Source organism: Bos taurus, chromosome 1 (genome assembly GCF_002263795.3).
Source record: "Bos taurus isolate L1 Dominette 01449 registration number 42190680 breed Hereford chromosome 1, ARS-UCD2.0, whole genome shotgun sequence".
Lineage (NCBI taxonomy): Eukaryota > Metazoa > Chordata > Mammalia > Artiodactyla > Bovidae > Bos > Bos taurus.
Window position 1 is genome coordinate 15467737 of NC_037328.1, and position 27358 is coordinate 15495094.

Below are 27358 nucleotides of genomic sequence, written 5' to 3' on the forward strand. Positions count from 1 at the left end.
GGTAACTGTTTATTTAAAGCTGTGTGTGTGTATGTATGTATCTAAGTTGTTCAGTCATGTTCCACTATGCGACCCCATGGACTGTAGCCCTGCCAGGCTCCTCTTTCCATGGAATTCTCTCTCCAGGCAAGAATACTGGAGTGGGTTGCCATTCTCTTCTGTAGGGGATCTTCCCCACCCAGGGATCAAACCCAGGTCTCCCGCATTGCAGACAGATTCTTTACCAGCTGAGCCAATATGATTATAAAATGTAAAAGTAAAATTTGAAAAAAAATATGAATGGAGGAAATAAACTAAAAATTGCTGGCTGAGCATGCCAATGATAACCCAACTCCCCTACTGGTAATAATTAAAAAGATTGGAAATGGCACAAATCAAACAAAACAACAACAACACTACCCTAAGGCTTCTGTAGAGGGAGCAAAACAAAATTGGGGTTGTGGAGGGGAATGAAAACTAGTTTCCTTGTTTTTGTTTCTTTTTTTTTTTTTTCCCCCAGCCACATTGCTATGTCTAGAGGGTAGGTGCTAGATAAGAAGTTTCAAAGTGATTCTGGACATAAAACACACCCAGAAATATAGAGGTACTCTGGAAATAAGCCAATACAGGTTGAATAGTTTGGGGATTATCCCAGACAAGAGTCATAGAGGAGATGCCATAATTCTGAGTATAAAACCACAGAATACTCAGCCTAAACTCTGAGCTCTACATACTTCGAACAGATACAAAATGCATAGCAAGGATGTTAAGAAATCAACTGAGATTTGAATAACTGATTACAGGAGACAACACAGAACTCAGGGATGATTATCTACTTAAAATACTTTTTTCCAGATGGTTGTTGAGACCCAGAGTCTGCACAGGATAATATTTATAGTATCCATGACACAATGCCATATTTCTCAACATTCCATGAACCAGGAGAATATGAACAATTCTAAAGGGAAAATACAATTATCATATGCACACTCCAAGATACCTCAAATGTTACAACTATTAAATATGGATTTTAGAGCAGCTAATTTAACTATGTTCAATGAGGTAAACAAAAACATATACAGAATAAAGGTTATATAGGAAATCTCAGCAGAGAAACAAAAAATACAAAATAGAAAAAAATAGAAACTTAGAGCTAAATAAATTAATATCTTAAATAAAACAAAAAATTCACTGAATGAACTCAGTAGCAGCAAGGAGATTATCAGCAGAGAATCAGTTAACTTTAAAAGCAAACAACATCTGTATCTCTTTTGCTGTCTTGCATACAGGGTTGTAGTTGCCGTCTTTCTAAATTCCATATATATGCGTTAGTATACTGTATTGGTGTTTTTCTTTCTGGCTTACTTCACTCTATATTACAGGCTACGGGGGGGATGATTTGGGAAAATGGCATTAAAACATGTATAATATCATATAAGAAACGAATCGCCAGTCCAGGTTCGATGCAGGATACAGGAAGCTTGGTGCTGGTGCACTGGGATAACCCAGAGGGATGGTATGGCGAGGGATGTGGGAGGCGGGTTCAGGATGGGGAACACATGTACACCCGTGGCAGATGCACATTGATGTATGGCAAAGCCAAGACAATATTGTAAAGTAAAATAAATAAATAAATAAACATTAAAAAAAATAAAGGCAAACAACAGATATTGTCTAATCCAAAGAATAGCAAAACATAAGATTCATAACACTGAACAATGTCTCAGATATCTTTGAGTCAAAAAGTATATGTTTGTAGTTAAAAGTCCTAGAGATGAAAAAGAGATTAGAACAGAATAAATATTTATAGATTGAAAAATGTCAAATATATTGACAAATACAAATTCACAGATTCAAGAAATTTAGTATATCTCAAACAGGATAAACCCAAAGAAAACCACATATAGACATATCCTATTCAAAATTATAAGCAACAAGATGAAGAAAATAAATTGAATTCAGCTTTATAAAAATGACATATGGCATACAAGGGATAAATAAATCAAATTGCCATGGATTTATCATCAGAATCCAAGGAGGCTAGAAGACAGAGGAACCTCATCTTTAAAGAAATGACAACCCAGAATTCCTTCCAAGGGGAAAAAAAAACCATCAGGAATGATAGAGAGGGAGAACATTTTCAGATGAAAATAATAATAATAAAAAATAATAGATGATATCCCCAACAATCATGCTCTATAATAAATGGGAAAAAATATCCTTAGACTGAAGGACAATAATATTAGAGGAAAATCTGGATCTGTAAGGATAGAGGAAGACAAAAAAGAAATTATAAAAGCATGAGTAAATAATATTTCTCCCCTTCAAGTTCCTTAATATATCTATAATTTATTAAAAAATCATAATTTCTGGTGACAGCCTCAATTAAAACGAATGTGGGTATAATGCATATGACATCAAATTTTTTTTTAAAGATCAGTGTGGAGTACTTGTAAAGGCATCTGTATTGTTGCAAAGCTTTTACATTTAATCTAAAGTGTCAGACTCTTAACTCTGAGAAAGCCTGAATAGCTATTTGTACATAAGACAAAACATACCTAGTCAGGGATTAGGGGAGAAAATGAATGGTTCATGAAGAAGACATACATTAGAGAGAAAAAATGATCCACCAAAGATAAGCACATCCTGGACTTTTGAGCACATTAATTCACATGGGCCAAGGAACTTTGCAGCTGTGACTAAATTAAGGATGTTGGGTTGAGAAGATTACCCTGGATTATCCACTGTGGGTCCAGTGAAATGGCAGGCAAGTCAAAGATAGAGACAATGTGAGGAAGGAAGCAGAATCAAAGTCACGTGATGGGATGTGGGACTCATTCTACCATTATTGGCTTTGAAGATGGAAGGAGATTGCAAGTTAAGAAAAGTGGGCATATTCTAGAAACTGTAGAGCCTCCACAAAGAAACACAACCCTACAAACACTTGATTTTATCCCAGTAAGAATCATTTCTGACCTCTGATATCAAGAGTTTAAAATAATGTATGGTATTGTTTACAGCAAGTAAATTCATGTTCACTGGTTATATCAACAACAGGACACTAACAGAAGATATAGAGTATAAATGTATATTGTGTTACTGAACCTCAAAATACACAAAATGCAAAAATAAACAGAATTAAAGAGAGAGAGAAAAAAGTTCACAACTATAGAAGAGGATTTTAACAACCATCACCCTAATAGAACAAAACAAATCTGGTGAATACATAGAAGATTTAAAGAACATATATTTGTTTCAAGTACATATTATGTATACTAGACAGATAATATGCTGGGACATTAAACAAACCTCAATAAGTACAACAGTAATCAAAATCATATAGAGAATATTTTTTCAAGCAAAACTGAATTAAATTAGAAATTAGTAACAGTAAAATATCTAGGGAAATGCTTAATATCTGAAGGCTAAACATATCCTCACAAATAATATTGACCAATGATGAAATAATCTACAAAAATATAAATTATTTTCAACTGAAAGCCAAGAGAAACACAATAAATCACTATTTGTGGGATGCAGTTTAAGTATTGCTTAGAGAACAATTCCAGAAATAGCTGAATAAACCAATATGTAAGCTTTTAAAAGCAAAGGAGGACTACATCTGTGATCAAAAACAACTTGAATTTGGTTCACAATCAGTCCTTGCAAAACAGAGTATCCTAAATAGTGTATTTTAAATATTATACAATAAATCATGAGGATGTGAAATAATTCAACAAAATTTGAATGAGAAATGAAATTCTCCCTACATACATGAAACGCAGGACCAATAATATTAAGAATAAACAGATAAAAATCTAAGGAGATGTTGATCAATTACTGATAACTAATATAGTTCTGTTTACATTGTGATTTAGGCTAAACGTTCCATTAAAAAGTACCAAGTTTTACGGTAAGCAGTATCAAGACTATGAAATACAGTCAAATCTATATTGTGAAATCTCCCATAACCTCCACTAGGTGTCTCTAATAACTTGACTTTGGCTACATTCCTTCTAATGTTATGTATCAAATACTGCAACATGAATTACATCTGTGTTTTGATTTTCCTACAAAATTTCATGTTTTTCAAAGAAGAAAAAAGTTGTCTTAATACACAACTGAAAAAATTAAAATAACTTACATTCAATATCAAGGTACATGCTCTTTTGGTGCCCTCCAATTCTACTTGCAGCTTCACAGTCGTATCTCCCTGAATCTGACAAGTCCACATCTTTAATGTGCAGTGATGAGCTTCCATGCTGCCCTTTGACTTCGATACGTCCGTCTGGGCTCTGTTTACATTGATTTGGGGAAAAAGGAAGATTTTATGCTTATTTTGTGTAAAATGATGATGAAACATATTGCATTTATCATTGACATAACAGTTGAAAATAAACTCTTAACTGTATTCAGTTTTTTATTTCAAAAAAGCACTGTTTCCATATTTATACTTTACTGGTTTTATCTTATCCACTTTAGGTGCCCACTTGCTTACAGGGACACTGATGTGCATGTAATAAAAACATGTTTTGTCAACCTTTTTTATTTAGCATGCTCTTTGCTTGTTAGACTTTCACCTGCTTTTTATAAAGCTAGTATGTGCTTCTAGGGACTTCCCAGGTGGCGCAAGGACTTTGTTGTTGGCTTTCTGTTGTGTTCTCTGCAAACAGCAAAATGACAATAATGCCTATTTAATTCTAGCTACAGCTTACCAGCAAAAATACCTCTGCCATACTTTAGTTTCTATTTCACCACATAAGGAGAATGTACCAAGATGTATGACAAGAATTTAAAAGGAATTTATAGTTTTCATTTTTGAATGAATGCAACAGTATTGCTTATAAACATAACTGGTACCATATGCATCACAGATACACTATTAAAAGCACCGTATTCTTAGGAAATCATTGGAAACAATATGGAAATGATTACTCACATACCCGCCAAGTATGACTCAAGTCAAGGAATCCTATAGTCTATAGATTGCATTTCAAATAAGAATTATTGTGTGCAACATAATTAGCATATTCAGAATTGTTTTCTTAAATCATGTAAATACCTTAATAGCACACATATTAAAATAGAGGTAGTTTATTCATTCAATGTTACTTTGTACTGTCAAGTTATACAGTGGACTTTTAACATTTCATAACTCATTTAAGACATCTGCTGTACCATTATCGAATTGATTCTTTTTAATATTTAAGGCGTTAGTGTTCAATAGAATATTGTATGTCATTCAGTTGAAATATGTATGTTATTATACACAGTATAATGGTTGTATAATTTTATATATGATAGATTAAAATAAATTTCAATACATGTGTTTACTTTGCATTATTAAAATGATGTTTAATCATTTTTCTTTATTAATATCAAAAGACTATGCTTTTTCATGGCTTGTGGGATCTTATTTCCTCCACTGGGGATCAAACCCAGAGCCACGGAAGTGAAAGCCTGCTTCTTAATCACCGGATCACCAGGGAAGTCCCTCACTGGACTCCCTTAAAGGCCTTTTCAAACTTGTTGATTGGGGCACAATATGGTTACTTTTTTTGCTTTTTAATTCTGTATATGAATGCAATCATTAAATAATCCCATTAATTATTGATAAGCTATTATTTGAGAAATAGTCTTCAAAAATAAAGAAATAAGCAAAAGCATATTAGGGATGCAATTTAGACCAAAATTTCTTAGTCAAAAATATGTTCCCCACCTTCCAAGTATTGCTAAAGAAATAGTAAGGTGAAGTTTTCAATATGAAGGGCATTATATTCTGCCAATTTTTAAGATGTTCAGCTTCTAAACCCATTTACTTAATTGAAAGAAAACAAAATGCAAGTATTCACGGAAGTTAAAAATCAGAATGCATGAATAACTGGCCAAAGTAAAATGGCCAATTGTTATACAAGGTAACTAAATGCTGTTTCCTAACTAAAAAAAATATCCTTTGGCCTTTATTGCACCTCTATTCATTGTTAATTCCCTGGTAGCTCATTTGGTAAAGTGTGTCTGTAGTGCAGGAGACTTGGGTTCAATCCCTAGGTTGGGAAGATCCCCTGGAGAAGGGCATGGCGACCCATTCCAGTTTTCTTGCTTGGAGAATCCCCACGGACAGAAGAGCCTAGCAGCCTACTGTCCATGGGGTCATACAAGTCGGACACGACTTAGCAACTAAACCACCACCGCCATTCATTCCTAAATCCTTTTGAACTTGCCTTCCTTTCTTCTGTGCTAACTTCCCTTGGCTTTCAGGACACCCACATGATCCTGATTTTTCTCCCAGTTTTAGTTGCAGCCTCCTTTGTTTTGGATTTGATTACAGCCTCCTTGCTTCCTTGAGGTCTCTGTATTCTGGCCTGAACTCTAGAGCTTTTTCATTTGAGCACTCTTAGCCCTGACCACATCTACACCAAGATCTCTAGTCACTATTTCTCCCTCAGGGTCCTTCTTTCCCTGGAGCTTCAGAAATAAGATACATCACATGCAGGGAAAGTCCATTTGATACAGATCTCAAACCAGCATGCGTAGATGAATCCATCACACCCACTCAGCATCACCTGCCCTCTCCCAGGTATCTTTCTTTCTATGAATGATATTAATACTAATTATTTCCCATGCCTCATGCTATACCATGTTTTCAATCTTGGATCAGTTGCTAACCTTCATTCATCTATTTATATTCTAAATAATGATACATTTCAGTTTAACATCTTGCTTGACATTACATTTCCAATTTTCAGGAACCGTGTTCCCCTAGACATATCTGCTTTCTCCCTCTCCATTCAGAGTTTCAGTTGTGCTGCTGAGTGGGAAGGATATTGACAGGCGTCTCTCGATTTCAGAGAAAACAATCACACTCATGAAGAATGTGACCCAAAAAAGCCTCCCTGACTCTGCAAAATTCTACAACATTATGTTATTTCTTATGTTTCTTTTAGCTAAAAAAAAAAAAATCATTCCAGCTGCAGAAATTATTTCTTGTGAAACTAAGAATAAGGCTTTTTTAAAAAAGCGAACTTTTATTTCTCGTAACTACTTTATGATGGTTTTACCACCAGTAATTTTCTATAAATACACATAACATTATATTGCCTCCACCAACTCCTTAGCCTGATGTTGATGGACTTCCATATGGCATTATCTTTCTGTTTAAGGACACCTTACAATTTGGGTATCAGTAATTTGGGTTCCAATCAATTTGAACTACTTGTACTGCCATGAATATCCTGTGCTGTCTTTCTCTAAGCAGCTTTCACATATCTGTCTCTAATCTTTCCCCCTTTAGCTCTTTCATATCTATGTGGCAGAATTCTACCATCATTCTTTCCATTTCTTAGCCAAATATCAATTTATATTCATAATCCCTCATTGACTACTCTGTGTGTGTGTCTATATAATATTCTTTGAAATTAATGCATTTCTTGGGACACATTGCTTTTTCTGGTCTTATCTGAAACTTTGATTTTATCCTGCAGGTTGATATTATAGTTGTACAAATGCAAGACATTTTAATGACACTTCATATGAAAGTCACGTGGACTAGCATCTAGGACAGAATCAATACATTCTAATTTTTATGAGGCAAATTAACTCATAATGAAATATACATATAATTGTATAAAGAAAGTGTAATTCTTCAGCTATTATTTACTATGGATGAAAAACTTTGTACTTTTGTAATATATTTATTAGAATGTAGATAAGATACCAGAGAAGGCAATGGCACCCCACTCCAATACTCTTGCCTAGAAAATCCCATGGATGGAGGAGCCTGGTGGGCTGCAGTCCATGGGGTCGCTAAGAGTCGGGAACGACTGAGCGACTTCACTTGCACTTTTCACTTTCAAGCATTGGAGAAGGAAATGGCAACCCACTCCAGTATTCTTGCCTGGAGAATCCCAGGGATGGGGTCGCACAGAGTCGGACTCAACTGAAGCCACTTAGCAGCAGCAGCAGCAGATAAGATACATTATTAATAATGTAAAACACCCTTCTTTCATTAGGGAAAATATTGTCCTTCTGCACATTAAAAAGCAAATTTATCCACCTTAAAAATAAACAGGTCCTTTGGTTATCACCTGTTATAAATGATATACCTTTGACTCGTGGATAACAATTCATGTAAGTTAGCATGTTATTAATATTAGTAAAAATGGTAGTATGTAAAATACTAAGGCAGCTAGTATGCCCTATCTTTTTTCTTTCTCACATCCATGTGTTAAACTCTTTTGGAATCACTGACACTTTAGAGAAAATTGGGGATCCTGTCACTTAGTTACTCAACATTTTTATCTATGTTTGCAATTTTTTTTTATAATAAGCAACAATATATCTGAAATTAACAGAAATTTAGGAAGAAGAGAATTTGTTCTATTTCTGGAAGGAGTGTGATTCCCTGAGAAATAAGTCATTTTCAGAGTTAGCACTGTCTCTGTAATAATGCACAATATACATTTGACTAGAAGACCAAAGTCATTTCTTCTCATTTCATATACCAAAGGGCATCTTTCTCTCTGTGCTACAAAAATATATTACACATTTCTGAAAGAAAATTCATTTATATCTTGGCTTTGATTCACCACCTACGGAAGATTCATTTAAGACATTAGATATTTGACTGAGACAGGTTAATTGGTATATTAGCCGTTCATGTAGTATTTTCAGTTTCTATCACTGCATTAAGATGACTGGAGAGCAAAGTGTCTGAGTGTACATTATTCTTTAAATCTTTTACATAAAGACACTCTCAGAAATTTGACTTGATATGGTATCTTTTACCTTTCTGAAGGTTAACTTAAGAACTGCGTGCTTGTATAGTATTTCAGTATTTTTATAAATGATTATTCATAGTGCTGATTGTCCTTTCATTAATCTTAATCAAATGTCTATCTGAAAACTATTATCTTGAGTTTAGTACAAAATAAATATTTTGTTGTAAATTTTATCTGCTGTACATTTGAAATTATACAACATATATCATGGTTACTTTGTGGCTTTACTTGACTAGATTTCATTGTCAAATTTAGAATTCAGTTGCAGCAAACAATACATCTGAGTTGGTCATAATTCCTTTCCTTCTTCCTCACATTTATGCCTTTGAACGTTTTTAGGGTCATTGACGCTTTTGGCCTTTTGTGAAATGGTGGTTCACGTCAGTCAGGCACTCAACACTTTTTTGTATGTGTGCAATTGTTCTACAAGAAGTGTCCAGGCACTGGGGATACAAGCTGAGCAAAACAGAATTTCCACCCTTAGTAGAATTTAACTGAGAAGACAGATATCATTTTAAAAATAAAATACAAATAGACTGAAAAATACCACAGGTTCATTGTGGGGATATTATTGAAGGGGTGGGTTAGAGTCAGATGTATATTCTTGACACACTGAAGTGTGGACTGGAATCTGGAAATGGTGAAAAAGGCAGTGGTGTAGAGAGAATTCCGTGCCGTGGAGAGAATATGCCACCAGAAGGCTTATGGAAAAACTGAGAGAAGACAACAGGTGTAGAGAAAAGGCTGAGAGCACATGGGATCCCCTGACGTTGGAGGCTGATAGAGAACCCATGGAGAACCCAAGATACACACACACACAACAGATTTTCACCTTTTGTTTACATATTATTTTTTCTCATTATATGCTATGCATTTTTTTGGGGGGGTGGGTTTGTTATTATATATTCTGTTTGCATTATTTTTAATCGCATTCCATTGCATCTCTATTTCATGTAAATTAAATTTAGTTTCAAATATGTAGAGGCAGCAGCGAGACATAACTGTTAAATGCATAAGAGAGAAAACAGACTCTTTCCAAAGGTTATTGGAATTAATTTATGCAAACTAACTTCTCAAAATCATAGGATTCCTATGTTTACTCTTACTATTAAGGTTTTTTTCCTCTGGGCTTGATCCGACCTTCCTAATTTTATTCCTATTTTCTTATCATGTAATAAAACTTATGTACATTTACCCTTCCTCTAAGGAGAGTAAACTGATGAAATAAAGAGTAATATGTCCAAGAAAATTTCTTAACTTACAGTTTCTTCACTGGTTGTAGGGGTAAAAGGCCTTGTTGGTTTTATACAGACATAAACTCTGTGTTACTATTCAATGGCTTTAAATCTGTGGGTACTAATAATTATGCCTCACATTTCCAAAATGTATATATTACTTAAAGTTATATTAAGTATCCCAACTGTATTTCGGAGGAGGCAATGGCACCCCACTGCAGTACTCCTGCCTGGAAAAGCCCATGGATGGAGGAGCCTGGTAGGCTGCAGTCCATGGGGTCGCTACGAGTCGGACAGGACTGAGCAAATTCACTTTCACTTTTCACTTTCACTTATTGGAGAGGGAAATGGCAACCCACTCCAGTGTTCTTGCCTGGAGAATCCCAGGGATGGGGGAGCCTGGTGGGCTGCCGTCTATGGGGTCGCACAGAGTTGGACACGACTGAAGTGACTTAGCAGCAGCAACTGTATTTGCTGTTATTTATTATGGTTATTCATTGTGACTGGATTTCTAAGCAAATAAAATAGAATAAAAGAAATGTGTTTGTAGTATAGCTGATCATACTCTGGCAATGATATTGCTTACTCAGAATGACAAGATACCTACTTTTATCAAATCCAAAGTTAACAGAACAAGATATTTGATCTCAAGATTTTTCAGAAAATTCAAGACATGGGAATTCAAGCCATAAGTGTGGGGCTAGTGTAGAAAGCCAGTAGGAAAATCCCACAGATTCAAGCTATCGATCCAAGTAAAATTTCATTGCTTTCTTCAAGGTTAAGAAACTATGAAAAACAGGATGGTCACTACTGTTTTTGATAATCATTGCTTTTTCCATTTTTTTCTGTATATCCTTCATAATGGAAAAGAGCAAAGTAACAACAAATGCTTATTAAAAAATGAATAAGGGATAAAGAAGCCAAGAAGATATTCAAATCTAAAAGTTATATCCTATTTGAGCTAAATTTTAGTTTCAGGGCACACAACACTGCAAAGATAGAAAGGAGATCTAAAAGAATGAGGCACATTATACACTGAAATCCTTCCTATTCAACAATTTATTATAAGATGGTCAGAGATATTGTAATGGTTTATGTACATAATTGAACTTAACTTGTGAACACTGATATCACATGCTTACACTGTATTGCTCTGGAAGTAATGTAATAACTAAAATGTGAACTCTTTTATTGTAAGGATTTGAATAAATGAGAGGTTTAATGTTTTTTAAATTCAGATTTTAAAGTGTTTTTCTCTGTAACATAAGCTTAACCAATTAGAAAACAGATGAAGTGCAATATTAAAAATACTATAATTGGAATAGCATAATATTGATAATGATTGAAGCTGCAATAGAATGTGAGATGTCTTTATACCATTCTCCCATCTTTGTTTTAAATTTGCATCACGCATTTTATCATGGAAACTTTAAAACACCATAACCAAGATGGAATGTGTCCCTTTATTTTTGTCAGTTGTTAGAACATACAGAGCAGATCAGAACCCAAATTAAAGTCTAGAGCACACTGTTGCAGACGACTCACAAATCCATGGGTTTCTGTACTGAAAGCCAGGGAGGTTTTGCTGTAATTATTTTGCAGTGTTTATCACAGTGCTGGGTGGCTTATACACAGTACATGACTTCTGCTGCTTTCCCCTAGGTCTGATTAGAATTACTTGAGGATGAGATGGCTGGATGGCATCACCGACTCGATGCACACGAGTTTGGGTGAACTCTGGGAGTTGGTGATGGACAGGGAGGCCTGGCGTGCTGTGCTTCATGGGGTCACAAAGAGTCGGATTCGACTGAGCGACTGAACTGACTGACTGACTGAAGTTTGTGTAGGCTCAGTGCAAGACATATGATTAGTATAATTATAATCAGTGATGCAGTTAGTGACGAGGGTCTAAGTGGTATGGCAATCTTGTTCAAATTATAGACAAATGAAAGATCTTTGAAAAGCAATATCCAACAGGAAGCAGTACAATAATCTTACATGAGATGTTTAAAAAGTACCTGACATATAGTATATATTCAATAAATTTAACAATAGTCATTAGCCTCTCCCGATAGTATATTTTTATGTAAATCCCTACAACATGTTCAATAATGGAAAAACTTCAGTATGAAGAAATACAAAATATTTGGGGAACATTTTTTCTTTGCTGTATCTAATGAGACAAATGAGGACCCTGTACTGAGCCTTCTTTGGCCATAACTCACAGGAAGCATGAAAAAGACACATGACTGCTCTAAGTATACGTAGGCCTTTTTCCTGTCTGTTTCATTTGGATAAATTGTATTTTTCTCTTTGATTTTACTAGACATGTCTTCTGCAGTACCTAATCTTCTGTTAATCCTATCTAATCTTTATGTTTTTTTTTTAAATTTCTAGAATTTTGATTTAGTCTTTTACGCTGTTATGTTTCTCTGTATTATGTTCATGCTTTCCAGCTACCTTGTATACATATGCAGTATATGTATTAAAAGAAAAAGAAAAAGCATATGTGAATGTTCCTATCTACTAATACTGTCACCTTTGTCAATGGATCTGTTTCTTTTGATTGACTTAGCTTTTTTCCCCTAATATGGGTTATATTTTCATGTACTTGTATACCTCATAATTTTTATTAGATGCCAACACACTGTGAATTATATGCTTTGAGTGATATAAGTATTATATAAATTTAGTGATATGATACATTATATATATAAATATATATATGATCTCTTTTATGAGATATTGTTAAATTACTTGAAAACAGTTTTATTCTTTTGAGGCTGTTTAAACTTTGCTAGGCAAGCTGGGGAGAGTCTTTAGTTTAAGACTAATGCAACCGCATTACTAAAGCAACCCACTCCAGGATTCCCGTGATTCTTTCTGTGGCCTTACAGTTTCATCACACACACACACACACACACACACACATACACTTTTCAGTATTCAGCTGAAGACTCTTGGGGAAAGCGCTGAAGATCTCTGGAGCTCTCTGTGTGAATTTCTTCTCCACAGAGCTCCCTCCTCTCTGGTGCCCCATTCTATGATTTCTAGCACCCTTAATCATTCAAACTCAAACTCAACACTGGCTCCTCAACTAGGAGAAAAGAGCCAGACTCTTCATCCTTGCGCAGCAGCCTGGAAACTCTCTACATGGTACACCTGGACAGTCACAGGGCTCGGGTCATTTGTTTCTCTTTTCCCGTGGATCAATATGCAATCCATCATGACATAAATTTTGTCTGTTGTCATTAAAAGTCAGAGTATAAATCAAGCCTTTCTTCATCCAATATGCCTGGAAATATGAATTCTAACAAGTATTTTAGATTGTCACTAGTCCCACACTTAACATCAGAAGATGCAAGGCATTTACCACTAGTGACAACATTTTGTCACATATATGCAAATTCTTATGGTATACAACACATTGCTATTAACAGCATCACTTTTACCAGCCATACAGCACAAAGTAGAAGACTACTTGGCAATGTGTGTGTACATTTTTCCTTCTTTTAAAAACTCACATCATTTCAAATACACATTAAATATATACATCACTGGATATATAAGAAATGCTATAAAATAATGTGCACAATTCCTGTCATATGTATTGGCAGTGTTACAGCAAATATACACTCTGGTGTAATGCACAGCTATGCTGAGTGACTCATATATTTTACTTTAGCACCTCATAACTACATTTCAGGTAGGAGCCTCAAGAAGATAAAAAATATTTCTTAGCTCTGTGTTGAACTTTTCTCAGTTGTGTTGGAGTATAACAATTATGGAATTAGCAAAATCACTTTATTGGAAATGTTATATATAATACATGCACATAAATACTAAAATCTAATAAGTATAAACAAAAATACCAAAAACAGTTTCATCAAATCCTTTCAGTAAATAGACACAGAAGCAAACTACCTCTTAATGATGACTAAAAATTGAAATTTTGTATAATATACATGAACTCCCTTGAGCTGATTTTGTTTAGTTTTGGATTTAATTTGTTTGTTTTGTGGTAAAGTATCTCTACATAAAGAAAAGACAAATTAAAAAATTATGCATATACAAACTCAACTTTTTATAATTGCTAGAAGTCTGCAATTAAAAGAGAAGGTACTCTCTAGAAAGGATCTAAGTTATCAAGATAATAAAATAATGCATAGCAGAAAGGGAGTTGCAAATGGTAACAAAATTTATTTCTTTACCAAAGGCAAAAAGATGTATTAAGACAGTTTCAAAGTATAGAATGAATGAATTAATGCTACAACCCTAAACCATAGAAAGGAAAAGATACAATGTGGACTTTGTCAGAAACATTAAAAGAGAAAGCAAAAGCCAATATTTCTATAACATATTCTTTTATTAAAAAAGAAAATTATGGATCACACAGGTCTGTGATGAATATTTACATTGATATATATCAAAATTAGATGATAAAAATTTACAGATGTTATCATTAAAGGGGAGCATGGTGGAAACAGATAGCCAAGAAGCAGAGATGATCTGGGAAATTATATTACCTTTACTACAAGAAACACAAGTGATAAGAAACACCCCTCAATAAGTTTTTGTGTGCTGGGATATGCAGATATGGAATGTTTAGTAAACAATTATATTACAGGGCAGATTGTTGTAAATATTATAAGAAGGTATTGGAATAGTATAATGCAATGTGATATCTCAAGGTGCTGATCAAAACAGCAGTTAGACATGTTTTTTCTGATACAGAAACAGGAGATCCAACTCTTTATGGTATACAAAGGAAAAGTGCCATTCAATTGCTTACTAACCTCCTGCCTCTATAAAATGTGTCTATGGAAATTCCTTAATTATCACCTTTTTTATCATTTGGCCTCAGAAGATATTTTAGTTTAAATAAGCAAATAATACATGAAGTAATCAGAATATTATGTCAAGTTATTCAAATGTTTATCACTTTGTATGCTACTATTCCTTTAGCATTCTGTTTTTCCTTTTAAATTTTTGTCCCAATAGATTCACAGCTCCTATGACTTGGCTAAATGCAGTGAACTTCAGAATTGAATGCAAGTATTGATATAGTAAGTCAGTTGTACTATTCTGTACGTAGTTTAAATTCTTAGCCAGTTTCAGATTTTGTAAATAAAAGAATAGTGTCCTACAATTTATACTCAGTTTATCTGAATAACTCAGCAATTAATCTAGACATCAGTTCAGTTCAGTTCAGTCACTCAGTCGTGTCCAACTCTTTGCAACACCCAGAGTTAAAAACCAATAGGCTTATCATAGAGACTTCAGTTTGGCAGTCAAGGACTCTCTCAACAAACTCAAACATATTGCATACCACAATTAGTACATCAAAGACTTGTGATAGCTTTTACTACATTTACATCTAACAATGTACATTCGAAGTTGTAGATGGATAAAGTACATACGCTATTGAAAACCTTCCAGCACCCAAGGATTGGTGGAGGAAATATGAAGCAATCTTACTAGGAATAAATTAATTGATTTTAATAGTAGGACTTGAGGGAAAAATGAAGGTAATAGAGATTTGAAGAATGACCTATCATGTCGGGGGCTTCCCAGGTGGCTCAGAAGGTAAAAAAAAAAAAAAAAAAATCAGCCTACAATGTAGGAGACCCAGGTTAGATCCCTGGGTCAGAAATATACCCTGGAGAAGGGAATGGCAACCCACTCTAGTATTCTTGCCTAAAGAATTCCATTGACAGAGGAGCCTGATGGGCTGCAGTCTAAGTGATCGCAAAGAGTCAGACATGAGTGAGCAACTAATACACACACATGCTATCATGTAGAGCAGTGTAGGTAATAAAAGGGTTTTCCAAATGATATCAGAAGCTATTGGAGGCTTCTGAACAACAGAGTAATATTATCTGGCTTATTTCCAGTGGACCAATTTCACTATTTTAATAAGAATAACAAGGGGCACGGGTGAATGCATTAAAACCTTTATAAAGTTTTTTGCAATAATCTAGACAAATAATTTGGAGAAGGCAATGGCACCCCACTCTAGTACTCTCGCCTGGGAAATCTCATGGACAGAGGAGCCTGGTAGGCTGCCGTCCATGGGGTCGCTAAGAGTCGGACACGACTGAGCGACTTCCCTTTCACTTTTCCTTTCATGCACTGGAGAAGGAAATGGCAACCCACTCCAGTGTTCTTGCCTGGAGAATCCCAGGGACGGGGGAGCCTGGTGGGCTGCCATTGTGGGGTCGCGCACAGTCAGACACGACTGAAGTGACTTAGCAGCAGCAGCAGCAGGCAAATAATTTGGAGGAGGGTATGACAACCCACTCCAGTATTCTTGCCTGGAGAATCTCATGGACAGAGGAATATGGTGGGCTATGGTTCACAGGGTCACAGAGACATCTGAAGTGATTTAGCATGCATGCAGGCAAATAATTATGCTGGCTTGGACCAGAGCCTTAACAGTTGAGTTTTGAGAAATGATCACAATTTTAATATATTTAAAATAAGAATAACAGGAACAAACCCCAATTTAGATCCCTAAATAATTTAGAGGTCAATTAGAAGACTAAGACTGATGAGTGAAAAAATAGGAAAGTATACCATAAGCCAGAGATTCCCAGGTGGCACTAGCCATAAAGAACCCGTGACTCATGCAGGAGACATGAGACGCGGGTTCAATCCCTGGATCTGGAAGATCCCCTGGAGGAGGGCATGGCAACCCATTCCAGTATTTTTGCCTGGAGGCAGTTGGATAGCATCACCGACTCAATGGACAGGGTGCTCTGAAGTTGATGTTGGCCCACTACAGGGTGGTGTTGGATCCAAAGGTGGCTGTATAACTATGTAATACCTTAGTATGGGTACAGATTATAACTAGATTTATTGTGGAAATAATAGAACTGCTGAGTCACAATACTGTATAACAGAACCTCACACAGTATGAAAGGTCAATTATTAATATATTTTAAAAATAAGCAAATTCACAGAAAAAGAGTTCATATTTAGATTTGTGGTTACCAGAGGCAGGGGTGGATTAAGGCAGTCAAAAGACACAAACTTCCAGTTATGAAGTAAACAAGTACTAAGAATGTAGGATACAACATGATAAATATAATTAATACTACTATAAGTTATATACACTATATATAGCATATATATTTATACATATATAAATTTATATTTAAATGAATATAGTATGAACATAGTTATATATAAACATACACACAGACACACACACACACACACACACACACACATATATATATATATATATAAAGAGAGAGAGCGCTCATCGCTGACTCAATGGACAAAATTTGAGCAAACTCCAGGAGACAGTGGAGGATAGAGGAACCTGGCAGGCTATAGTCTATGGGGTCACAAATAGCTGGACGCAACAACTGGACAACAAACAAATGTTATATGTGAACACCGAGAGCGCAGTTCCTATCAGTTCTCATCACAAGGAAACATTTTTTCTATTTCTTTAATTTTATTTATATCTGAGATATTGGATGTTCCCTAAACTTAATGTGATAATCACTTCATGATGTACACAAGCCAAAAATTATGCTGTATATCTTAAAACTTACAGTGTTTTATGGCAATTATGCCTCAATAAAACTGGAAGAAAAATAAAATTGGAAATACAGGAAAAGTATATGCAAGAATATTTATATCCATTTTATGTAGAATATACATCATAAATATATTCTATGTATAAATTATATCATGTTATCTACATACTATATGCTATAATATATATGTGTGAGCTGCTCAGTCATGTCCAACTCTTTCAGAACCCATGGACTCTAATCAGCTGGGCTCCCCTGTCCATGGAATTCTCCAGCAAAAATACTGGAGTGGGTAGTCATTCCTTCTACAGGAGATCTTCCCAACCAAGGGATCAAATGTGGTCTCCCAATTTGTGGGCAGATTCTTTACCATCTGAGCTACAAGGGAATAATGTATATTAAAGTAACAATGAAATAGTTTTGAATGTTTATGGGAAAAATAAGGTGGTGAGTGAAAAAAAAAGTTGGGAAAAGATAAATTATTGTGCTAATATCTATGGTATGGTAGATAGGCTGGAACTACTATCTACATTAAAAACTTGAATATTACATTCATGGTAACATGTAGATGCAATCATAGGAACTGGTTACAGTGTTCTTTTTATTGTTTTTATTAGTAAATGAGGAACCAGTTCAACAGCTGAGCTTTCTTAGGACAGAGGAAGTTTGTGAACTTAAGCATGGAGGAAATATATGAGGTAGTTGCCAAGAAAATATGGGCTGAGTACTGCAAAGCAGAGAGAGCATGCATTAAGCTATGGGTCACAGTTTTAAAGGGAGATCATTCAGAATGATTCCAGCTAAGTTTAGCTGTCCTCCAACACGTGTGCTATAGGCATTGAGGTTACTTAAAGGATGACTCGTATTTTTCTGGAAATAGTTTTCAAAGCAAAAAAAGATTGAGGAATGTATATATGGTAATGATTATAACAGACAATGAAATTTAAGCTGGGGAATAAAAGAAGTGAATAGAGTGGGTGATTTGAGCCAGGGAAAAGATGATAGAATCCACAGATATTAAAATTACATCATTTCTATGTATTTGATAGAATATAAATATGATTTTCTTATAAGTATGAACACTATCAAATATGAATTTTAAAAAAATCAGGCATCCAAGAATGAAGAACTTGGAAAGTTGGATAAGAACTTCTATGGGTTACAAAACAATAGCAATGATGGTGCTTTAAGATACAGATCATGACAATACATAATAGCCAAGGAAGAGTCGTCTAAGAGGGATTTTTCCCTCAGTAAACACAACTACTGGATATATGACTGAACATAGTTATTACTGAAGATCTTTGTTTAATATATTTTATTTAAATTTATTATTTGTTAATCCATGAGTCAAAAGTAATGATGGGATTATAATAACTGGCTAAAGTACTTTTCATTACTATGAATTCAATTTTACAAATAAATTTTCATGTAGCTAGCATTTTTTTATACATTTGTTTTTGCTTCATGCTTAAAATTGACAATACAAATTTATCAAATGTATTTTTTGCAAGTTCTTTACTAGAATGTTTACTGAAATATGTTCAGATATCTGTGTCTAATTGTCTACTTGTAAAGCAATTCATTCAAATTTATTTCATTTTGTTCTTAAACTTACTGTCTTCCACTAAAATATTTCATAAATAAATCAAAGTTACATTTACTAGGAAATTTGTTATTTTTTTAAGTCTATGGATATTCACTGAAATCTACATCTCTTTGTTGCTATATTATTTTATATTTTCCTCAATAGTATAGATTCTTTCAAAAGATAAAGTAAATAATACATGAAACCTAAAACAGAATATGACATTCACAAGAAAAGGTAATATTATTTTCTGTTATAAAGACAAAGAAAACTAAGTTTCAGTATGTAAACAATTTTTTTCCCAGAATAATTTTGGTAAAATCATTAACTAATATATTATCCTATGAAAAAGATAATAGTTTCTTTCTGCTAGAAATACTTATGCATATTTTTAAATAGCCATTCATTAATATTTAAAAAAAGAAAAATGATATTTTATTTTTTAATTGTTTCCTAGAATTTCCTCAGAAATGTTTTGTTTTTTTCAATTATATGTTGGACTTATGACTAGTCATCTTACATACTTTTTATTTGAAGTGTGAGCTGGAAAAGAAATTTCAGAAAGTTGTAAATGATTGAAAACCCACTTCTCAACAAGATCAGAAGCATCCCAGGAAGATTTCCAATATGCCTAATTATATTCTACCATCTACATCAGATGAGGAAAAGAAGTATCCATTTGCCTACTGCCCAGCAGGGATCTACAATACTGCTCTCAGAGCACTACAATGAAAAAATGCATTAGGGTGATTTTTAAAATGTCACTCAAATATAATATCCTTCAAAAAAGCCCATTATCTGTGGAAAGACAAAAAAATACAGGCATTAAAATCTACAGGTGCCAGAAGCAAGCTCTTTAGCATTCTTCTCTACAATCAGAAACTTTTCTTTTTCCAATGTAAAGACATTACCAAAGTAATCTTAGCTTTTCTTATAATTGAGTTGTACAGATGAGCAATATGGAAAGAAATTGCAAACACACTGCCTCATAGCTTAAGTTATTATAAAATCATAAACTGAAGAATTAGTAAATATCTGAATTTAAAAAGGGATTAGCATGGAAATAAAAAGTATATCTTAAAATATGTGATTATCTACTGACTCAAGAGAAAGATGTACAGAATAGTGAAATGTTGAAGGAGATTTATTTTATCCATCATGGAACTGAAAAATGAATCAAGTTACCTAAAGTCACAGAGTAGGTAAATGGCAAATCCAGAAACTGAAATAAAGAATCACTGTTGCAACTACCATAATTTCAATTAAATAAATCATTTTATTTGAAATGGGGATACAATTCAAATATATTTGAAATTCATGAGCTATACAAACAAATTATTTTTATATATCTTATTCTATGTATAGCTGTATTGGATATCTACATCACATTAATTTCAGTATTGGTGTGTATTTTCATGTGTGTGGGGGGGTTGTGATGAAAGAAATATAGTAAGTTTAAAGGTAGGGGTTCTCCACAGGGTGCCCACAATGAGCAATTTTGGGGAGTTTCAAAATAAATCTGTCTAATCACTATCAGAGATGCTGTAAGAATACTTAGGAACTGGTGCAGTTCCTGGTCACAGCAAACACCCTCTTCCAAAACACAAGAGACTACTCTACACATGGACATCACCAGATGGTTAATACTGAATTCAGATTAATTATATTCTTGGCAGATGAAGATGGATAAGCTTTATACAGTGAGCAAAAACAAGACTGTGAACTGACTGTGGCTCAGATCATGAACTTCTTGTTGAAAAATTCAGATTTAAATTGAAGAAAGTAGGGAAAAGCCACTAGATCATTCACATATAACCTAACGCAAATCGTTTATGATTAGACACTGGAAGTGACAAATAGATTCCAGGGATTAGATCTGATAGACAGACTGCCTGAAGAACTATGGATGGAGGTTCATGACATTGCAAGGAGGCGGTGATCAAAACAATCCCCTAGAAAAAGAAATGGAAAAAGGCAAAGTGATTGTCTGAGGAGGCCTTACAAAGAGCTGAGAAAAGAGAAGCAAAAGGCAAAGGAGAAAAGGAAAGATATACCCATTTGAATGCAGAGTTCCAAAGAATAGCAAGGAGAGATAAGAAAGCCTTCTTCAGTGATCAATGCAAAGAAATAGAGGAAAACAATAGAATGGTAAAGACTAGAGATCTCTTCAAGAAAATTAGAGATACCAAGGGAACATTTGATGCTAAGATGGGTACAATGAAGGACAGAAATGGTAGGGACCTAACAGAAGCAGAAGATATTAAGAAGAGGTGGTAAGAATACCCACAGTTCAGTTCAGTTCAGTCACTCAGTTGTGTCCGACTCTTTGCAACCCCACGAAGCGCAGCACGCCAGGCCTCCCTGTCCATCACCAACTCCCAGAGTTCACCCAGACTCATGTCCATTGAGTCAGTGATGCCATCCAGCCATCTCATCCTCTGTCGTCCCCTTCTCCTCCTGCCTCCAATCCCTCCCAGCATCAGAGTTTTTTCCAATGAGTCAACTCTTCGCATGAGGTGGCCAAAGTACTGGAGTTTCAGCTTTAGCATCATTCCTTCCAAAGAAATCCCAGGGCTGATCTCCTTCAGAATGGACTGGTTGGATCTCCTTGCAGTCCAAGGGACTCTCAAGTGTCTTCTCCAACACCACAGTTCAGAAGCATCAATTCTTCAGCACTCAGCCTTCTTCACAGCCCAACTCTGACATGCATACAATACCACAGGAAAAACCATAGCCTTGACGAGACGAAACTTTGTTGGCAAAGTAATGTCTCTGCTTTTGAACATGCTATCTAGGTTGGTCATAACTTTTCTTCCAAGGAGTAAGCGTCTTTTAATTTCATGGCTGCAGTCACCATCTGCAGTGATTTTTAGAGTCCAAAAAAATAAAGTCTGACACTGTTTCCACTGTTTCCCCATCTATTTCCCATGAAGTGATGGGACTGGATGCTATGATCTTCGTTTTCTGAATATTGAGCTTAAGCCAACTTTTTCACTCTCCACTTTCACTTTCATCAAGAGGCTTTTTAGTTCCTCTCTACTTTCTGCCATAAGGGTGGTGTCATCTGCATATCTCAGGTTATTGATATTTCTCCCAGCAATCTTGATTCCAGCTTGTGTTTCTTCCAGTCCAGCATTTGTCATGACGTACTCTGCATATAAGTTAAATAAGCAGGGTAACAACATACAGCCTTGACATACTCCTTTTCCTGTTTGGAACCAGTCTGTTGTTCCATGTCCAGTTCTAACTGTTGCTTTCTGACCTGCATACAAATTTCTCAAGAGGCAGATCAGGTGGTCTGGTATTCCCATCTCTTTCAGAATTTCCACAGTTTATTGTGATCCACACAGTCAAAGGCTTTGGCATAGTCAATAAAGCAGAAGTACATGTTTTTCTGGAACTCTCTTTCTTTTTCCATGATCCAGCAGATGTTGACAATTTGATCTCTGATTTCTGTGCCTTTTCTAAAACCAGCTTGAACATCAGGAAGTTTACGGTTCACATATTCCTGAAGCCTGGCTTGGAGAATTTTGAGCATTACTTTACTAGCATGTGAGATGAGTGCAATTGTGTGGTAGTTTGAGCATTCTTTGGCATTGCCTTTCTTTGGGATTGGAATGAAAACGGACCTATTCCAGTCCTGTGGCCACTGCTGAGTTTTCCAAATTTGCTGGCATATTGAGTGTAGCGCTTTCACAGCATCATCTTTCAGGACTTGAAATAGCTCAACTGGAATTCCATCACCTCACAAGAACTATACAAAAAAGATCTTCATGACCCAGATAACCACCATGGTGTGATCAATCACCTAGAGCCAGACATCCTGGAGTGTGAAGTCAAGTGAGGAAGCATCACTATGAACAAAGCTAGTGGAGGTGATGGAATTCCAGTTGAGCTATTTCAAATCCTAAAAGATGATGCTGTGAAACTGCTGAACCCAATATGCCAGGAAATTTGGAAACCTCAACAGTGGCCACAGGATTGGAGAAGGTCAGTTTTCATTCCAATCTCAAAGAAATGAAAGTGAAGTCACCCAGTCATGTCCAACTCTTTGCCACCCCACCTTACCTGCCTCCTGAGAAAACTGTATGCAGGTTAAGAAACAACAGTTTAAACCTGACATGGAACAATGGACTGGTTTCAAACTGGGAAAGGAGTACAAAGACAAGGATGCATATTGTCACTGTGCTTATATGCAGAATACACCACAAGAAGTGTCAGGCTGGATGAAGCACAAGTTGGAATCAAGATTGCTGGGAGAAATATCAATAACCTCAGATGCAGATGACACCACCCTTATGGCAGAAAGCAAAGAGGGACCAAAGAGCCTCTTGATGAAGCTGAAAGAGGAGAGTGGAAAAAGCTGGCTTAAAATTCAACAGTCAGAAAACAAAAATGGCATCCAATCCCATCACTTCATGGGAAAGAGATGGAGAAACAATGGAAACAGTGACAGACTTTATTTTCTTGGGCTCCAAAATCACTGCAGATGGTGACTGCGGCATGAAATTAAAAGACACTTCCTCCTTGGAAGAAAAGTCACAACAAACCTAGACAGCGTATTAAAAACCAAAACATCGCTTTGCTAAAAGTCCATATAGTCAAAGCTATAATTTTTCCAGTAGTCAGATGTGGATGTGGGAGTTGGACTATAAAGAAGGCTGAGCGCCAAAGAATTGATGCTTTTGAACTGTGGGGTTGCAGAAGACTCTTGAAAGTCCCTTGGATTGCAAAGGAATCAAACCAGTCAACCCTAAAGGAAATCATTCCTGAATATGTATTGGAAGGACTGATGTTGAAGCTAAAGTTCCAATACTTTGGACACCTGATGTGAAGAGCTGACTCATCAGAAAAGACCGGAATGCGGGCAAGATTGAAGGCAGAAAGAGAAGGGGATAACAGAGAACGATATGGTTGGATAGTATCACTGACTCAATGGACATGAGTTTGAGCAATCATTGGGTGATGGTGAAGTATAGGGAAGCCCGGCGAGCTGCAGTCCATGAGGCTACGAAGAGTCAGGCATGACTGAACAACATGGTGCAGTTCAAAGTCTGGAAGAAAGACTTAGACATTTTCCAGAGAGAAAGGCCCAGACAGGTACACATGTATACATCTCTTTATGTGATTCTGATGTACAACCTTGGTTCAGTACCTCTCACCCTTTCCCCGGATTATTAACTCAAATTTAAATATCACAACAAGGACGAATATCAGGGTAAAAAATATTATTTAAGATTTTCTTATATAATGTAATGTCAAATGAAAGAATTTTCTTTTAGACATTGAGAATCATACAAACTATGATACAGAAATTCATGGGAATGGAATTATGTCACTTGGAATTTAACACATTTCATTATCTATAATCCCTGATTCTTGGAAAGTCTTTGCATTTTGTAACTTCCATTCACTCTTTTGTCATACAGGCACTTACAGTAAGCAATATGTCCAGTTCAACCGGACATGGCTGTCTTTAAAATATTTGAACAACCATATCATGATTGTTTTTTTCAATTATTTAGTAAAACATATTTGCTGGTTTTATCTGTCCCTAGTTGTTGTTATTGTTGCTCTTTATCAATCTTATCAGGCACTAAGAATTGCCTATAATTACACACTAGAACGCATCTTCAGGATTTGGTAAAGAAGTATAAATAAAATTCCTTATAAAAATATTGGTGCAAAAATTTTGCAAAGTATAATTACTTACAAAGGTACATTAAAAATACTTGTGAACTGTCTTTTATTATTAAAGATGATGCTATAAATATGTCACCATATTTCAGTTTTTCATTTCACTGCAGGTTTTATAATAAAGTGCAGATATTTGAAACACGGCTCTCTTTCTTAAATCAGTAATTGTGGATTTGGCAGTCTCATTTTGTAAATTCTATTTAAAGAGACAAAAGAAGTTGAAAATCTTAAGTTGTTTTCTATAATATAAAGGTGTTGCAAATTACACCATTAACTTTTTTAAAGTTTCTTTTAAAATCAGTATAAGCAGTTTTCATCAGCCTAAACAAATTTAAAGGAGGTATTCTGAAGATGATATACTTTCCAAAATGCACCAATGCAGAGGCCTGTCAGAAGAATAAGCAGAACTAAGTCTGTGATAGCACAGGAAAATATGCCAAAGCTATGTCTGGAGGCTGTAAAAGTCCACTTATATACTTAAAATTTCTATTTTGATACGAAATTTCACATTTCAAAATTGCATATTCATAAGTGAAACACTGCTAATTTTAAATATGCCTTGATTCCTCTCCTGAACAGTATGCACTATGAGGCAGAAAACATTTGTTTTACACTGCTGTATTCTTTGTGCATAGGATAGCACATGGAAACATAAAAGCCCTCAATAAAAGATGCTGATGGTTGTTAAATGAACTTAGGCAAATGGTACAGGAAACATTAGCAATGGAAATTTCTGTAAGTTTAAAGATTATTTTATCATTTACATTTTATTAAATGTAATTTTCAAGAACTCATATTTGCTTTAGAATGAAAAAAATGAGGACATACAAAAAGGCTAATGTAACCTTCATATTTTATATAAATAAAAAATTAAGATATTTGGCAAAACTAATACAATTATGTAAAGTTTAAAAATAAAATTAAAAAAAAATTAAGAATTTTTAGTAGAGACTTTCATATAATGTGAAAAACTCACTCCATTATCCTTTACCCTCCATTAAAAGTGGTTTATATAAATAAATCATTTAAAATCATTCTAGAAGTTTCTTTAGGTCCACAGATGTACCTACTCAAAAAATAATATCTAGAGCATAAAATAATAATGAACACAATAGTAAAATTATCAATGTCTTTATGCTAATAATTTAATTTGTTATAAAATTTAAAACATATTCAAGTGGTTGTATTCACCAGGCTCTTCTGTCCCTGGGATTCTCCAGGCAATAACACTAGGGTGCGTTGCCATTTCCTTCTCCAACGCATTAGAGTGAAAAGTGAAAGTGAAGTCGCTCATACTAAGTGTAGAGTGGGCTTAATTTCCAGTAGAGGCAGCAGAGGATATGTCTGACTCAATGAACCTGAATTCAGGCAAACGCCGGGAGATAGTGGACGACAGATTACAGACCAGGTTTGATCCCTTAGAGTAATCTGAGAATCTATCCTCATCTAGCATTGGAAGTAAGGCTCTGGTTACTTGATTATTTTTTAAGGCTAAAATAAGTGAATATAATGAGTCTCTCATCATTGGTATGTATATAAGAGAATATCTATTAAATGAAAAATGAAAGTTATATTTGAGAAGAGACATATCAGAAAATTTATAAAAAATAATGAAAGTATGAGTAAGGAATATGAAGGTATAATTAATAAAGGCTTACAAACATGATCATTGTTGAGTGATCTTCTCCAAAGAAATGTACTAAATTGTCAAAAGAACTATCCACAGTTTTATACATCTAATTTTTGGACAATTTTAAAGGATGTTACAGAAATAAAACTCCTTTCAGATTTGGCAATATACCATAGTAATACCTATGTTTATTTGCTAAGAAAATATTAAAGCAAACTCTATACTGTTTTTCTGGGTTTCCAGAAGAATGCAAATGTCATTCACATTTTAGAAATTTGATTTTCAACTTGCATATATAAAATAAGTATATCAAAATAGTATAACTATTGCCAAAAGAGATATACTGTCTAAAAAATGCCATCGTGAGGAAAAAAATGAGACAAAAGCTGATGTACAGGAATATATTTTTTCTAAAGATAAATAGTAAATGGCCAGGGAGAAGCCTGTTATGTAGATTTATGGAGTTAGCATGTTGTTAAAATTACAAGATAAGTTGGAAGAATAGAAAGCATATTTTGGATAAACTGACTTCACAATTTTCTGCTATCAATGTTGTTAAGTCAAAGGTACTTAAGTTTGAAAATCATTTCCTTCTATGGCAATTGACTTAAATTAATGAAAGAGGTTTAAAGGAGGTTGCTCTTTAACACTGAGAAAGAAAAGAGACATAAGTTTAATCTCATCATTTTACATGTGTGAAAATGCCAATTCAATTAACATAAATTATATAAAAGCAGAAATCTACTGTCCTAATGCACAAAGAAAATATGAAAGAATTAAGAGTTAAATGACAGCCAGGATTTTGAGAATTTAAATTATTTTCATTTTCATAGTACAAGGTAGAGGAATTAAAATTGCAATAAGGTATTTTATGGATTCAGTGTATACCAAAAGTTTGTATGTAG

At 34.8% G+C, this 27358-nt stretch overlaps 1 protein-coding gene across 2 annotated transcripts in view; it reads right to left on the reverse strand.

Moving 5' to 3' along the window:
* The window catches only part of NCAM2 (neural cell adhesion molecule 2), a 564637-nt gene that overhangs the window by 148867 nt on the left and 388412 nt on the right, over positions 1-27358 (reverse strand). For both annotated transcript variants that reach the window (XM_002684635.7, XM_024993808.2), the window contains exon 9: positions 4124-4274. In XM_002684635.7, coding sequence (XP_002684681.3) covers positions 4124-4274 — 151 coding nt within the window. The remainder of the gene's footprint in view (positions 1-4123; positions 4275-27358) is intronic.